The sequence below is a fragment of the Manacus candei genome, unplaced genomic scaffold (genome assembly GCF_025592945.1).
Source record: "Manacus candei isolate 608988 ecotype Guabito, Panama unplaced genomic scaffold, ASM2559294v1 h1tg000023l, whole genome shotgun sequence".
Classification (NCBI taxonomy): domain Eukaryota; kingdom Metazoa; phylum Chordata; class Aves; order Passeriformes; family Pipridae; genus Manacus; species Manacus candei.
Window position 1 is genome coordinate 10206731 of NW_026138071.1, and position 17232 is coordinate 10223962.

The following is a 17232-nucleotide window of genomic DNA, read 5'->3' on the forward strand; positions in this document are numbered from 1 at the left end:
CAAATGACACTTCAAGAGAGTTAAGCCCTAAATGTAAAAGCCTTTACACAATTGTGACAATTCATGTATCAATAATAATAATGTATCATGTAAATCATATACTAGAGATGAACCCTCTGAGGGCTTTCTTCATTTTATTTATTCCCATCATGATTTTACCTTCCAAATGATTAAATTTTTTTTTCAATAAAGTACAGTATGCAATTAACGATGGACTAAGAAGTGTTGAGTACTCACCATTTCCATTAATGGATTAATGAATTTCACAGTAAATACATTTGACTGTTCAGGATCTTACCTTGCCATAATGGCAGTGCTGCTTTTCTTCGTTGTGGCCAGTCTGCTCCTTCTTGGAGGAAATGGTTGGGGTTTTTTTGCCACAACACACTGATCTTTCCTCCTTTGTTAATATTACTTCAGTGCTGAATTAGCTTCAGTTAGTTCTGTAAGCTCATTACTCTTTTATGACTGTGCACATGTTAGTACTGCCACATTAGTGCGTGTGAGACACTGGGACTTCTGTGAACGCTTGCTTGGGAACAGCATTAAGCTGTGCTGCCCTATGAATTAATTTGTAATGGACTGAACAGGAATATGTCTCCTTTCTGGGCATCCATGTGGAATTTTTTTCATCTAAAAACTCATTAAGGGAAAGTACTGAGCAATGAACTTATACTAGGAGAGTTACCCAGCTCTACTGTCAGCATTACTAATGCTCTCGTTTTGGCAATACGTGCAGATAAGGAGTTTAATACAGAGTGGAAGGCATTTTGTCTGTGATTGGACGTGTTGAAAATTCACCTGGATCACTATAGTTATACAATGGCAATTTTAGGAGCTAATAAAATACAGGACCCCCCTTTGCTGACTGGAAACAAAGGAGGACAAACAGTGGAGAAGGACTACATATACAATGTGATGGGACTATATGACCATGCTTGACTGGAATAGCCATCACTATTGGCTTGCCTAGTAACACGTAGAGAGTTCTTTCAAGTGACAAATGTCTTTCAAATGTTCTGGAAGCGTAGGAGAAGAGTAATGTGAGATTTAAATTATACAAACTTGATTGATTTCTGTGGGAAAAGGAATAGGTAGAAGGGAAGAAGTTGTTCACAGAAGTAGCAAGGTGTAATTAGGAGGACACACATGCCCTCAAAGCAGTTAGCCTATTTCCAATCCAGGTTAAACCAAGACCCTCAGCCATTCCTGCTACTGCACCAAAAGGATTGTCAGTGTTTTCGCACATATAGTACTTGGTAATGAAGATGGATACAATAACCTTAATTTGCAGAGTACTCTAAGAGACTCCAGGTTCCTGAAAATGAATTATGAACTGTCATTCCTCATCAGAACACTTGCCAACCTGTTCACAGAGCAAAAGTTCTGCAGATTTTATATGCTGTTTTGAACAGGTAATATGAATAGATAAAAGTAAAATACAGTTGTTAGATATGAAGTCAGGAACCATAGAAGCAGAAGAGCTCCAAAAGTGTCTGGAAGTAAATTGAATCATTTATAAGGTTAGATGAGGTAGTCAGAGGAGCGGTGGAATAAATAATGTACATGACTTTGACTTCAAGGATGTGCATACCGGCACTGACAGAAGGTAGAGGTTTCTCGCATTTGGGCCTGCAGGCCAGGTGCTTGTAGGGATGCCCAGCCAAATGTGGAAGGCCATGTCTTGAGCTTTAACCCTGTATTCTAAGAGGGCCAGGGGCTAATGGTATGAGCAGGCTAGACAATTCTGCATGTTCTTAGTAAGACATTTTTTCTGGTGTAGGGAAAGCCATTCATATAAGCAAGTATGGCTTCCCTATTGCATGGTAGCCCAACTCAGAGACTGCTGCAGCAATTGCTGATGCTTATCGTATTAAGAGATTTTAATAGATTGTAGTGTTACAATGTTCCATCAGTTATTTCATGGTTCTATAATCAATTCAATATTTAGCCAAAATATGGGTAATATGGCATTATATCCACATATTAAGAAACATTGAAAACATGTCAGTAACCAAAGTCCAGGAATATTCTACTTACTGTTAATTTTTAAATATAATAATATATTTTAAATTCAATAAAATAATATGGTGTTCCAATGCCCTATATCCTTCTGCCCTTGAACAGCTTGACAACACCCATATTAAGTCAAAGGTTACCGTGTAACATCCAGATATTATGGTTAACACAGCTGAGTTTCAGTATGGTTCCTTTCTTGTGAGATCAAGTGAAAAATGGTATTTATTACTTTTGAGAATTACTGGAATAAAAAGAATCACTGTACAATGAAACCCAACTTTTATCTGTTTGCAATGAGCACTTTGGCTGAATGTTACATGGGGCCAAACAAAGGAACTTCGTTGGTGAGTTTGTTTGCATATTTAAAACATGAGCATTGCTCATAAAACATGAGCAGCTTTGGTGGCAGTACTGTGGCAAACTAAAACAATACCTTAGGTACTGAGCAGTGCCTTTTTGGTTGAGAAGGGCTCTTGAGGGTTGACAGAAAGGCTGTTAGGTCATCCTGTGTTATTCCCAGACAATATGCTGGTGACAAAATGTAGAAATCAGCAGAGTCTGATTAAAGTTTTTAGATTATTTTTTTTAAATTATTTTACCTAAAAGTTAAAATAAGGTACTTAGCTCTACTGAAAAAGAAAGCATTCTTTATTTGCACCAAAACCAGTTTTTGTCTTGCTCTAACCAAGAGAAGGACAGAGACAAAGCAAAATTAGCACAATAAAAAAAAAGAAATCTTTATTTTTTGGCTCATTTGTAATATTGTTTGCGTTGTTTATGATAATAACAATTTCCTGCATGCATTTCACCAACACATTACAAGTCAAAAGCATTTGTAAAAGAAAGATTCTACATTTCATGTTAGCTTGTGTATGAAACACAAAATGTCCTGATGTCCTTGGTTATACAAATGTGCCATTTTTTTCTTGGGAAATATTTGATTTGTACAAGCCTAATGCAGCGTGATTCAAAAAAGAATAAGAATAGACTATGTAAACAGACACTGCAAGTTAGCAAGGATTTAACGAACTATGAGACTATCTTGGAACTTCTGATGCAAACAGTGCTAGAAATTTGCACGATCCCCTAATGCTTTCCTTGTTATGTCCTGTAACTATTTGGAAACAAGCTGGGTTCCAGATTTACACAATTTACTTCACATTGAAATATATGCAGATATAGTATTAAAACAAGATAGTCTACAAATACTCACTTTTTTTTTCTCATAGTGTGATTATACCGGTTTGGAATTACTGTGGTTAGAAAATAAGCCACGTGAATGAGAAAAGAAATATAAGAAACAGTGATCTAAACTTGAAGACACTTTTCTTATATACAAAACTGTTGCCAAATGGTTTTCTTTACATTATTTATATATGCTAACCACATTTTCAGCAGGTTAAACAGTTTGTAATATGGCCTGTACAGTCTGATTCTACACCATATAGCAGCCACTTCAAATTTAAAATGCAAAATTAAAAAAACTCATAAATAGCTGCAAACTATTGCTTAATGATTTGAAAGAATGAGGTCTGGTTGGACAATTTGATTCACTTCACCACTGACACATGGTTTCCTATAGTGGAGACTTTGGACAGTGGAAGGACCAAGGTACAGCAGCAAAAGCATTGCAATGCATCAGTGATACTCTCCTAACCGTCTATAATGACACAGAATATAACATGTCTTGTGAATTAACCATACTGTGGTACATATCTGATGCAATTCAATGTGGCAAAGCCATTTAATTCTTTGCTCAAATATGCACATCAGTATGCAGGTAATATTTACATGGAAAAGGGTATTTTATGGATTCATTGGATGTTGGCCATAATGAGAGAAGACAGCAACCAAAGAACAGTCTAGGAAAAAATCTGAGATGTTTAAAAAAAAAAGAAGAAAACAAAAGAGCTCCCAGATATATTTTGGTGAAGCTATTTTTCTAGTGCAGAAACCACACAATATTTTTTGAGCTGTAAATATTTTAACAAAACCATGAACTTGTTCATGTTTAATGATTCACATAAAAATAAGTCATTGCAGATTCCTGTAAAATAGAGGAGGCTTTCCAGGCACATTAATCTGGATGCACATAATCTGGATGCAGCCATACAAGTAGTTAGAACACCTCAAATTTAAGAGCAACCCTGACATGAAAGTTCTTAAAATCTTTAGCTTTGTGCAATGTCATATTTTTATTTATGCATGAGTGACAAGTGCAGCATGCCTATGCAAATCACTTTTATCTGTACATTATAGAGAATCTGAGAGTAGAACTCCTGGTCCTCAAACCTCTTTCCCCAACATAAAACCTATTACAAAAATAGTCACATATAATAGTAAACAACCTGTGAATTAAAAAATGATAAATACACTAATATCGATTTTGTAAAAATATGACAAATGTAGCTGTTGCATTACAAACAGTTAAGAGAATTACTGTTCTACATATTGTGAAACATAAAGTATCCTTTTGCACTCATTTCATGCTCTGTCTTCTCTGCGGAGCCACTTTTCCCCTCATTCTTAGCAGTGTCAGCTGTAGTGAAAACAGTAACCTCTTGTCAAGTTTTTTACCCTGATTGACAGAGTCACAGTCTGATGATGGAGGTTCACTGTTTTGTTATAGGCACTGACCTTAAGTATATATATAATGTATATATATGCACACACATGCGCGCGCGCACACACACACACACATATATGTGTAAAAACTGTCAGTTTGGCATAAACCTCCTGCAGGAGTCCAGTTGTTGCTTCATTCTCAAAGACTGTAAACATGTTGTCCCACAAGAAAAATTCTTAGATCATTATTTTTTATTTTCCCTGATGTCTTTACCTTTGTAGTTCTTTTCTGCTTTATCTTTCTCATATTTTTCTTTGTCTGGCTTTGTTACACTGTCATAAGAAGGGGGGGAAGTTGTAGAGGAACTCTCATCTGTTTTTTCCGGAGTGGAGTTCCCCTTTAGTTTATCAATAATTATCTCTTTTATAACTTGTCCATCTCCTTCTTTGTTTTTATTTCTATTATACATACTAGACACCTGTTTAACTTTTTGCCTTAAAAGATAACATCTGTAAGCACGCTGAATGATGACAGCAGACACCTCCTCCTGCTTTCGTTTCAATGTGGTTGTAATTGGTTCATAGGAGACTTTAGAAGGATTGGCTGCCATAAATCGATCTTCCATCTGTATTCTGAGGGCATCCATCTCACCACTTTCCCCCAAAACACGCTTTGTGAAAGCAAACAGGATGTCAAGGCAGTGAATTCTGTCACCACTCACCATGGGCAGATCCATTGCAATGAGCTGGACTTTGTTCGGTTTTGCGATGAGAAGAGGCGGATCTAATGAAGCTGCAAAATCTGATAGTTTACTATATTCTATGAACTGTGTTGCATCAGGATCAAATTTCTCCCAGACCTCATAGAACATCTCAAAGTCGTCCTCGCTCAAGGGTTCAGCGCTTTCCTCAGTAGCAACACTGAAGTTCTCCAAAATCACAGCAATGTACATGTTCACCACCACCAGAAAGGAGATGATAATGTAGCTGACAAAGAAGAAAATCCCAACAGAAGGGTTGCCACAATCACCTTTCACAGAGCTCCCAGGATGATCTTTATGGGGATCACAGTCGGGCTCCCCACTGTTCAGAATTGGGGCGAGCAAACCGTCCCAGCCAGCAGACGTGGTGATCTGAAACAGGCAGATCATGCTGTTGCCAAACGTTTCAAAGTTGAACATGTCATCGATCCCAACTTCCCTCTTAACATAGGCAAAGTTGGACATGCCAAATATCGCATAGATGAACATGACCAGGAAGAGCAGCAGACCAATGTTAAACAGAGCAGGAAGAGACATCATCAAAGCAAAAAGCAGAGTGCGGATTCCCTTGGCGCCTTTAATGAGGCGCAGGATTCGACCGATTCTGGCAAGTCGGATGACTCTGAATAGTGTGGGGGATACAAAGTACTTCTCAATCATCTCAGCTAAGAACATACCTAGAGAAAAAAAAAAGTGAATAATTAAATCCAATTTTAAATTTATTCATTACCTATAGAAAGATTTATATATTGCTATCTCCAAAACAATCAGTATAAGGAGTCTGTGTTATAGGAAAACATTATATAAGTTATTACATTTTATTGAAAGCTATTATTAAGGTGGAAGCATCTTTCTTGTGTTGAATTGCTGTCTCAGAGAAGGGAAATAAGTAAAAGAAAGTCTGCCAGGAAAGGGAAATTTATGTCTTAGATACAGTTAATTCTTGAAGCTGAGCCTATAACCACTGTCTTTTATGTAGGATGATGTTGGCTTAATTTTTGCAAATCAGTGATTTTTTAACAGATCTACACTGTATCAGCAAATCTCTCTAAGATATGTCACTCTTTAAGAATAAAGGTTTGTCACATGCCTCATTTGCACCATGGAGAGTCATTAGCTTTTAACTGACAGAAATCTATTTACCAAGATCTCAGCAAAAGTAAAGAAAAAATCTCACCTCTTTCACATAGTTTTCAATTTTCATACTGAAAGCAAACCTGTGGTTAGTTTGTATATATCACTGAACATTACTCTTTATATTTGTGCATGTTAATCTAATGTGCCAAACAGTTCCTTTATGTCTTTTGATGTGGAAAGTGACAGTAAATCTAATGGGAAAGACAAAAATCTTAATATGCAACATTTCATATATTGTATACCATAAAGTATGAAGATCTGAATCAACATGTAAGTCAACAAGGAAAGAGAAAATTTCATATTTGGTATCATAACATTCTTGAAACAAATGTTGTCTATTCCTTCCACTAGTTCTTTCTGGAAAGGGAATTGCTCTTACCTACTATGGAGAGAATCACAACGACAAAATCAAAAATGTTCCAGCCTATAGTGAAATAGTAATGGCGAAGTGAAATCAATTTCAGCACAAATTCTCCAGTGAAAAGGATAATGAACACCAGGTTAATCCGGGATAAAATTGTTTCCATTTCTTTACTCTGGTCGTCTGTTTCTACCATCATTGTGACCATGTTAAGGCAGATAAGTATCATGATGCTGATGTCAAATACTTGTTTGGTTACAAAATCAAAGATCATGCCTTGGAATTTGTTCTGCAAAAACAAAGATTGAATACAGTTTATACTCTGAAAATATTTGGCTTTACAAATCCCAAATGGAAAAGCAACTCCCTTCAAGATTTAGGAGTGCAGAGCAAGACCCATAAACAATATAGGTGCTAATATATGCCCAACTCTTGCTGGTTTTTGTCTCATTCTGTTAAGAGTGAATCAAGAAGTTCAACACTGCTGGCTGAAGAAGCAGGAAGGGAAACAATGCAATAATAAGAGTAATAAAAATGACAATTGATATTATTGGTGTAAAAAAACCCTGTTATAACTTGATAGCCAGCAAGAGTACCAGCCAAATAGAAACTAATTTTCTTATCTTTATTCTCAGCTGGCTTTAGAATGCTAGCCCTCTGTCTTCCCTAAACTAATTGTGCTTGGTGAGATCATTAGACCACTGAAGTTACATGTCTCAAACACATCATGACTGCAATATCCTAGTTTTTCTTTAGTACTTAGCGCGATGTTTATTGCCATATGTCTCTCCTTTGAAAGGCTATTTATAACTGCTTGGTGCATAAGGTGCAACAAGTAGTTTATTTTTTCCAAACACTGTAGGAGTTCAGTAAATAACAAGAGTAGTGTCTTATCTCAGAGACAAATTTATCCTAGTTTATGGTTTACTTCCTAGGGCATTCTTTTATTCCATAAGATTTTCTGCATCTGTCTTTTTCTTTCAGATTAGGTGACCACTACCCTTTCTGTCTTCAGCAGCAGGGGCCAGTGCATCCCCATTTCCTACAAATTCTCTGTGAGGAGAAAAAAACAAAAAATGAAGTTTATCCCTGGTAACAAGAACCAATAGATGATCCAATCAACTGTGATTTTCTAGGACTTTGGCAGGGAATTTAGAAATTTATCACATTAGCCTCATTAAATCCTACAGTTCACACTTCAGAGTGAATGTTTTTAAATGAAACATGAATGATCTATCTGATGGATCAAAAGGGGACAAATTCTACATTTACAAGAAAATAAGTGAAAAAAATATTTTCTTGCCGGACATATAACTTTCTTTTTCAATATCATAATCCCAAATGAATATTTAATATTAGGAGTATATGAATCAAATTGCTCTTACCACTGGCCTCGGAATAGGTTTCTGTGGCTTTTTGGATCCAAGTTTTTTCATTGCATTGTAATATTTCTTCTGTTCTTCTGTCATAAATATATCCTGACCTCCAAAGTAAAAAAATAATATCAAAACTAATTATTATCACGTCCACACATAAAACATTTAACTATGATATGTCTCTCCGTAATATAACATATCATTTATATTTTATTTATATTTAAAAAAAGGGGTTTTTTCAGGTATTTTTAGTGTGGATGCCCATATACATTCCTAACACATAGAGAAACCCCGTTACTAGTGCCTTGTCCGGTTGACAGTAGAGTTTTTCCAGTGTCTTCACTCTCACATTTGCTGACATGGCTAAAATGGTTGTTTCCATACTGATGATGGTAAATAACTTGCTGATTAGGATATGTTTAGGGAATAGAAGAGTGACTACTGTCTTCCATGTCCTGTATTCTATATAGATTTTTAGGATTACAGGTAGACAGGTCTGTAAGTGGCATAACTTTGAGACAAAAGGTGTGTCAAGAGAGTGTGTCTGTCTCTAATCTGTGTGTTTTAATGACCAAAAAAAATCACCTTTGATATAAACTTAAGAAAAGTAAACCATATCATGCCATAGCAAATTATTAATTAAACCACTACTGGAACCTTGACTAACTCAAATTAGCTCTTGTTTGCAGATGCAAAAGCTGCCAGTCAGATGCACAACTAACTGACTGAATTTCAGTATAAGTAAATGGTGCTTATTGCTGAGTCTGCACTGTCAGATGGAAGCACAATGTCAAAGTCACTGTCTGCTGAACTGGCTGTCACAGCCTGAAGTATCATCATAATTGATAGAAAGTAACCCCGGGTGTGTTTATGAGTCTTTTAGGAAGCTAAAGAATATTTTCACATGGAAAAAATTCTGTAGTTCACAATTTTCTATTATCATATATTCTGTTTAGTACTGCTGTTTTTTATTTGGTGATTGGATAAATGCAAATCATATGAGACAGCTTTTTCATACAAAAATTGAGAATGATCCCGAGGTTCTAGTTCTTTTTGGCACTTGAAGGCTAAGAATTGTGAGGCTTCCAAGCATCTTAAATGTGATTAATTGTATTTTTAGATTTTTAAAGTTCTTTAAAAGAGAATTGTATGCATTATCAATAGTATTATTTTAAACATACTTGTGTGTCAAATCTATACAGAAAAAACCACCCTTTCCGTTACACATTTATTATTGATAAGAAATTATAGCGTGTATTTGTGTTTAATTACTTCATCTCATTTCTCACAAAAGTGTGTTAGAAAAACAGAGCTCTTTTGTACACATTTTAACTTGTATCTATAAGCTTATTCATGTAAGGGCTGTTGGATGTATTCTTAACCCACTCTTTAATCAGTTTGCAGATCCATTGTATGAACACAAAGCCATATTGTATCTTCATTAAATGTCAACAGTTTATAAGATTAATTAATTTATCTTAATTCTTTAAAGTTAATGAAAAAAGAAATTATTTCATGGCAGATAATATTACTTCTAATGAACCCAGTAATATATATTCCCTTTTTTCATCTTCATTTTAGCTATTTACACAATCTGCAAACTATTATGAACTGACTCATGATTTGTGCCTCTAAATTTGTCAAAATGCTAAAATGGAAAGGTCAAAATCACATCCACAGATTTTAAACCAGATTATTATTAAAAAAGAGACATTTTTATTCAAGGTCTTGGAATTACTTTTGATTTTTATTAGCCTTAAATAAATAAATTATTAATAAATTATAGCTAATAATTTCTAGCCCTATGGAAACATTTTAAATACTTATCTTCTTTTTTTGTTGGTTGAAGTTGTCTATAATGACACCAATGAAAAGATTCAAGGTAAAAAATGATCCAAATATGATAAAGATGACAAAATAGAGATACATATACAAGTTGTCCTCATACTTGGGTTGATCTTCTACCTACAAAATATTATAAATTTTATTACCCATGAGAATACTAGATGTAAAAAACAATGTATATAATTTATAACTAAGTATATGCTATCCCAGCTAGAAAAGCTATAAACTACACTAATTTATTAAAAAGATCCAACATGTCCACTCCTATCAATATTTGGGGAACTGGAAGCTGATAGAATTATTGCTCATATGGAATTCTCAAGTAAAAGGTGCCCACAGATATGTTTGTGTATGTACATATATAAAAAGTTCCTCATATAGAAGGAAGAAGTAATGTGGGACTTAGAGAAATCATTAGTACTTAAAATTTTAACAGCAGAAATCTAAATATTTTATACTATATGCAGCATATTTTCGTGCAACAAAATCAGTAAATTTTACTGTCGTCTAAATCTCCCTGGAACTCTTTTGGTCTTGCATGAGCATTCTTACATCCAGCTTAGAACAGATGCTTTCAATACATTTCTAGGGAATATATATTTTGTGAAATCCATTAAATTGAGGCAAATGTCAAGGAGAATTTTGTATTGTCTTGATTCTTCTGGATTCCACATCTCAACATTTGCACCTCTACAGCAGGAATGAGCAGGAATGTAGAAATTCTGAAGATAATGAAACATGATATTTTACTCTGGGAGACAATATCACTAACATGAGTATTTGTACAGGTTGGACATTGTTTTGGTTTTGTAGACAAGATACAATTCTAATCTCCAGAAATCTTAACAGATGATCTTCAACCTCAAAATCCAATTGCTCCTAAATATCTAGATAACACAACTGCTCAACCTAAGGAAACAATTAAATGCACAGTCATAAATTATAAAACAAGATTAATATATTCCAGATTTAATAACTGCATTATATAATCTTAAATGAATTAATTCCCATGATTACCAAAGGAATTAGTTAAAAAAAACTCTTCTTTGTTCTTTTACATTAACATTAGCATTTCAAAAAAAAGTCTGCCTAAGTTAATTCAGTTTATTTGGCCTAAACAGAAGGAAGTGGGATTAATTCTTTCCAGTAAAAATTTCAAGAATCAGAAAAATATGTATTGGTGCTGATTATAATTTTTCATGCTATTTTGTGTGTAGCTGTTTAAATTCTATACTCTATATCAGAATATAACCAACAGATGATCTTTAAAGTCTTACATCTCGTGAATCAACAGCAGCATACATAATGTCCATCCATCCTTTGAAAGTAGCCTAGAAATAAAACACAGTTGCTTATCTTCCCTGTAAAAATTCAAATTAACTACGTTATTTATTTATTTATCTAGACCATAACTGTTAATAAAATCAATTCTAAATTTATAAACCACAACTAAAACACAGACATAATAAAACATTTTTCATAGGTTTTTTGAGAATATATTTTTAAGGTATTTCGAAAATATTAAAAACCAGGCTCTGAAGGTCTCAGCAAGGCCACAGTGTGTTTGGAGCTGCAGATGATTATTTTGCAGGTGAAGAATGATAGACTTAGGCAGACATTAATGCTAGAGATGTTTAGGTAGAATCCACTAGAATCACTAATGGCTGCAGCCATTTTGTTAAGTTTACAGCATGAATTGATGAAATCAGCAATACAGCTTCTGGACAGATACCAACATGCATCCGAATGTTTTTTTGTGTGTCTAAACTGACATAGTATTTTTAGAAATGTTTTAATCCCACATAGCTAAAAGGAATAGACTGTTCAAAGTAAAAATATACATTGGTTCTTGAGAGATTTGTTTTACAGAAGACCAAAAAGTGAACTGTGAAAGAGCTGCGATTAACATCTATAAGAACTTGGCTGCGTTCCTATAGAGACTTTGTCTATATAGAGAGTAAAAAAGATCTGTCATCATTGCTCTAAAAGGTGATTTTCATGGATGCAGAATGTCCACTTTCTAAGGAACGCCAAAGGGTTGGTGTGACATGCTGGCTGGAAGTGTGAGTGCACTTAGCCAGGGTTTCCATGCTTATTCACAATAAAGAAAAAAGAACTCAAAAGCCTGTGAAATGAACAGACAAAGAGCATCACTCCTGAGGAGATTCAGGAGAAGAACCATCCCAAGGAGTATATTTCCATCTGTGCTTGCCAGAAGTAGCTCTGGTACTTGGGTACAGTTGCCAGTTTTCATGGCAGAAAACTTGCACTCTGGAAGTGTTCATATCCTCCTGAATCTTGTAGTGCAACAGCAGTTTACTGGGAAGGTATGTTTGGAGCCAGGCTTCCCAGAACTTTCTGGCTCAGTTGACAATTGTCAGTGCACTTTGCATAGCAATATTAGGAGAGGAGGAGAGTTCAATAAGAGCAATAAATGCAGAATAAGAGCGGAGGGAGACTGTTAATGGAGACAATCAGATGAAGAGGTGAAGATGCTCAAGGATCTCTTAATCTCTGCAGGAAAAGTAAAGGTCAGAAGGGAATATTTGAAATGGAAAATTTTGGAAAATCAGGACAAAGGAAAAAAAAAGAGAAGAAGAATGAAAAGTTTACAGTATTGAAGTAGTCATTAAAGACCAAGACTGTCTGGATATGTGATATGGATGAAATTCAGACAGAGCTTCAAGAGATTAGCAGTTTTCCTTGCTTCTTCAGAGGCAAGTATTGGTAATAAGACAGTTCAGTTTAATCTCCAGTACAAGAGTAGCAACGAGATCTGAAGTCAGAGAATCAGAGTCATCATTCAGTACTACTGCTCAGCACATGAGAGTCACATTGCCTTCAGAGGCAAAACATTTTAAGCTAGGTAGTTAATTTTGGAATTAAGGTCAACTAGGAATACTGACCTGCTCTGAGATAGAAAGGATAAGCATACAATTCTTAGATAACCTTGAATATCAGAGCTGTAACAATGTCATGACATTTCTGACATGTTTTCATTCAGTGAAGCTGTATGTCAAGTTATAGACAAGTGATTCTACACAGTTCAATCATCTAAATGTAATTTTATGCTTTCTTGCTTGTGTTTTGGGTTGATCCCAGCTATCAGAAGCTCCATTCTAAGCCAAGGAGCCTGTAAAGAGCTAAGGTCTTCACTTCTCTAACGTAAATAAAATATACTCAGTACTTAGAACAGAGGCATTTCTGTACTACAGTGCACAGGATAAGGAATTGAAGGGGAAACACAATTTACAGATTTTGTATAAGTAGCAGTAATTAATGGAATGAATATGCCATGCAATACAATAACATCTAATACTTCACAAGGATAATACTATAAGTAACATAATGCTTATTTATATACTATAATGACTCTTTAATAAGCATTAAGGAATATGATAGTTCTATACTGTGCACCACTAAAAAGATTCTTATACCTTTTCCACAAACTATTTTCACATTATTATTATCATCATCATGAGACTGTATTCCCGAGCCTTGGAATGGAAAACTACTCTACTACCATTAATACAAAAATGACAAGAAACAGTGCAATAGAGCTGTGTGAGCTGCACATCACTGCTACAAAGAAATTATTCCACTACTTAACAGTCATTTTTCCAGATTCTTTAAAAGAAGCGAAAAGAAAATATATAAGTTTACTTACTACTTGAAGCAGAGCAAGATATCCAGCTCCTACATTATCAAAGTTTACTTTCACGTTTTTCCATCGGGCACTTTGATTGTTTTTTATGAGTTCCTGACACTGAGTATAATTGTTGACATCACTGATATCAAACATCTCACCATTTGTAGTGTTGACACAGTGATAAAATTTTCCAGCAAACAGATTTACTCCCATGATGCTGAAGATTAGCCAGAATATGAGACATACCAGCAATACATTCATGATAGAAGGGATTGCTCCTACAAGGGCATTTACAACCACCTAGTGTACAAATTAGACAAAATAGTCACTTAGTTAATGAAGAGAAAAAAAAATTTAAAACACTTTAAAAATGTTTAAAAAGTATTAATATGGGATGAGCAGTTGAAATACTACATTAAGATTTATGGAGGAAACATTAATTAAGGTTTAATAAAATGCTAATGAGATTGCAAAAAGCAAGAAATAAAATAACATGGAACAAAAGACAATGCAAAAGTCTGAAAAAAAATCAAAAAGCGAAAGAAAACCTGTTAGTAGCAAGATGGATTCTGAGAATTTGTGTGCTCTAGAGAAAAAGAGAGAAATAAATGTTAAATTCCAACAATATAAATCAAAATCTATAAATAAAAATAAATAGCAAATAAACCAGAAAAAGCTTAAAAAATGATGATGCAGAAGACTGAATAAAAAATGTCTGCATGTAAAACTATCATTACTAATGATTTTATTCTTAGAAACTTTATGTATATATTGCCAGCACCGTATTTCAGTATCCATATACAATGTAACACACTACTTATTCAGAAAGTGCAGAGCTATGACCAGACTATAAACATGTATTGCAGCATTGGAGTACTTTTGGGGGAAAAATTAAAAAGAGATTTCTCAATAACTTTTCCTTGTTTTTTCCAGGAAATAGCATAGTCTGCATTTTCAGCAGACAGCTTGCAATAGAGGTTTTTTAGGTGTTTTGTTTTTTTTTTTTGTTTCGTTTGTTTGGTTGGTTTGGTTTTGTTTTTTTTTCTTTTGGTCAGATTGGCAGAATATGAAAATAATATTTTTCCCACAGGAGTTTTAGCTGTCTAGGAGGAGATGTAAGAGTACAGCAGATGCATTCAAATGAAGTAAAAAGACATTAGCTGAGAAAACAATTTCCCATCTCTCCCCTTCTGTACTTCCAACCCTATGCTTATTTCAGTACTTCCAACCCTATGCTCAGAAAATCTTTCCCTAATACTAGAACATTTATTGTGGGACTTTTTTTTCCCAGGCAGGTAGACAGGGAGCCACAGTGGGGCTTTAGTTTCTGGTGTGTCACTCTTGTCAGCTTCTTAATCTTGTTTTGGTTTGTTTTGTTTTCTGTCTAATCCTGTTCCATCCTGAAACACTGACAAACTAACTGAAGTTAGCTACAGAAATTGATAAGAAAAGTTCCCAGCTAAACTGCAAAAAAATCTCCAACCCTTTGTTCTAAAATCTGTCATGTCCTTTTACTTTTCTAGGTCCACAAATCAATGAAAATTTCAACGGTCAGTGGGCTGGGATAAGACAAGTGCAGCAGTGAGCACGCAAATATAATGAGCACGAGGTCTGGTCTCCAAAGGTGAGCTGTACACAGGTCTTGTTTATAAGGACATGGTGGAAGGCCTTTTTCCACGTTTTTGCATGTATTCCCATTCTGGAGTTCTTTGAAGAAGGCATGAGTGGAACCATTAACACATTAATTTTTATATGCATACATTCGTTCAGACACATTCATTTTATCTCACCCTCATTCCTTCAAATCGTGACAAGGCTCTTAAAGGTCTTAAAGCTCTTAAAGTCCGTAGTGATTTAATGGCACCGAGTTCGGAATAGCCCAGAGCATTGGCTATTAAACTAACCAATGAGACCTATAAAATACAGAAACAATATTATTTTAAAAATGTTTCTACACTGTTTATTTAAAAAAAAAAAAACAAACCAACAGATCAACAGTGACAAATTGAACAATGCCACAATTTTCATACTTGCTGGAAAGGCAAGAGGTCTCATAAAGGCATGGTTGAAAAAGGAATATATGCTATTGAATGTCTATTATGGTTCAATAATGTTTAACAGTCATATGGAAGCACAGTGTTCGTGAAGGATATGATTTTCAGGAATATATAAAGACAAAATAGCCATACTTTCTGTAACTTCGTTAAGGTTTAACCTTCCAAACAATTTAAAATTCTGAATATATTAGAATATTTGATTAACTACTGACAATCTTTTGAATATCCAGAATCACTAATAATATGCTGAATATTTTAGTGGTTAATTTAAAATATTTGTTATAAATATTACTTCTAAGTCAAACACAGAGAGTTCATAGCAACAATAACCAGGATATTTCTGAAATATGTATTGAAAGAGTTGGTACTTTCTCACTTGCCTGACAAATCTATTTGTTTTTATATAGGAAAATATTTTGTATAAAAAAACATTATGGGATAGATATCAACAGATACTAGCCTTATAAATCTCATAGTAAGAGCTTTATTATCTACAACAGTAGTAAGATCCTGATGATTGCTATTGGGATTTTATTATAAGACAATCCACTTAAGTAAGGCACAATTAATTTGCTTCTCAAATGGAACTGAGGTTTATACAGTGTTAATGTGAAAGAAATTAATTTACTTCGAGCAGTTTTGGAGACAGGAGTGGTAAAACATCATACCTTACTCATATTTTATTCAGTTCTACACCAAAAGACACATAAATGAACATAGACATATTTTGGTCCTTGAGGAAATTCCTCAGATGTTCATTTCTGTGCAGAGCTCTTCAAATGTTGTACAGAAATAGGCATTCACTGATAAGGGTGGTAAGATTTTGTCCATTATTTAAAACATGGGTATCCTATGTTACTTATATCCATAAGGAACAATTAGATGACATTAAAAACACAAGAGTTACAAGATCATGTCTCAAAATGACAATCAAAGAGCAAATACAAATCAGTTATTCATAACTATTCATAACTATTCATAACTATGTTGCTATATATATTAATCTAACAGAAAATAGTATTTTAGTGAATTCATATCACTGTATATTTCAACTGGATTATATGCCAGGATGTAATTCTTTTTATTAAAGGAAAGGATTATTTTATTGCTGTAATGGATAAATGGAACTTGTTGTGATTTATAAGCGTATTAGAAAGAAAATCTTACTCATTTTCTGTAGTCTGTAACTGAAGTCTGTTCTCTTACAAGAGACAACATTAGTGTTTCTGCCATTACATTAACTTTGTCATTAATTGTTATTAATAACTGTCATTTGTACACCTTATTTGTCTTGTGATTCTGCAGTGAAAGAGTTCTTTGTTATCCTTAGCCACCTTTAATATATTCCAGAGATAACAAGACATGGAATTTTCTGTATTTTTAGTAGAATATTCATTTATTCATTCACATCAACAAGATGCCCAGACATGACAATAAACTTTAGTGGAAAGACAGCACATTT

General features: G+C 34.3%; 1 protein-coding gene across 2 annotated transcripts in view; it reads right to left on the bottom strand.

Annotated features, from left to right (window-relative positions):
- Window positions 1–2749: 2749 nt before the first annotated feature.
- The window catches only part of LOC127471000 (sodium channel protein type 2 subunit alpha-like), a 73592-nt gene continuing 59109 nt past the window's right edge, over window positions 2750–17232 (bottom strand). For both annotated transcript variants that reach the window (XM_051787240.1, XM_051787241.1), the window contains 7 exons: window positions 15504–15626; window positions 13732–14013; window positions 11342–11395; window positions 10047–10184; window positions 8229–8333; window positions 6862–7132; window positions 2750–6022 (listed from right to left, as the gene is read on the bottom strand). In XM_051787240.1, the coding sequence (XP_051643200.1) occupies window positions 4830–6022; window positions 6862–7132; window positions 8229–8333; window positions 10047–10184; window positions 11342–11395; window positions 13732–14013; window positions 15504–15626 (2166 nt within the window). In that variant the 3' untranslated portion in view covers window positions 2750–4829. The remainder of the gene's footprint in view (window positions 6023–6861; window positions 7133–8228; window positions 8334–10046; window positions 10185–11341; window positions 11396–13731; window positions 14014–15503; window positions 15627–17232) is intronic.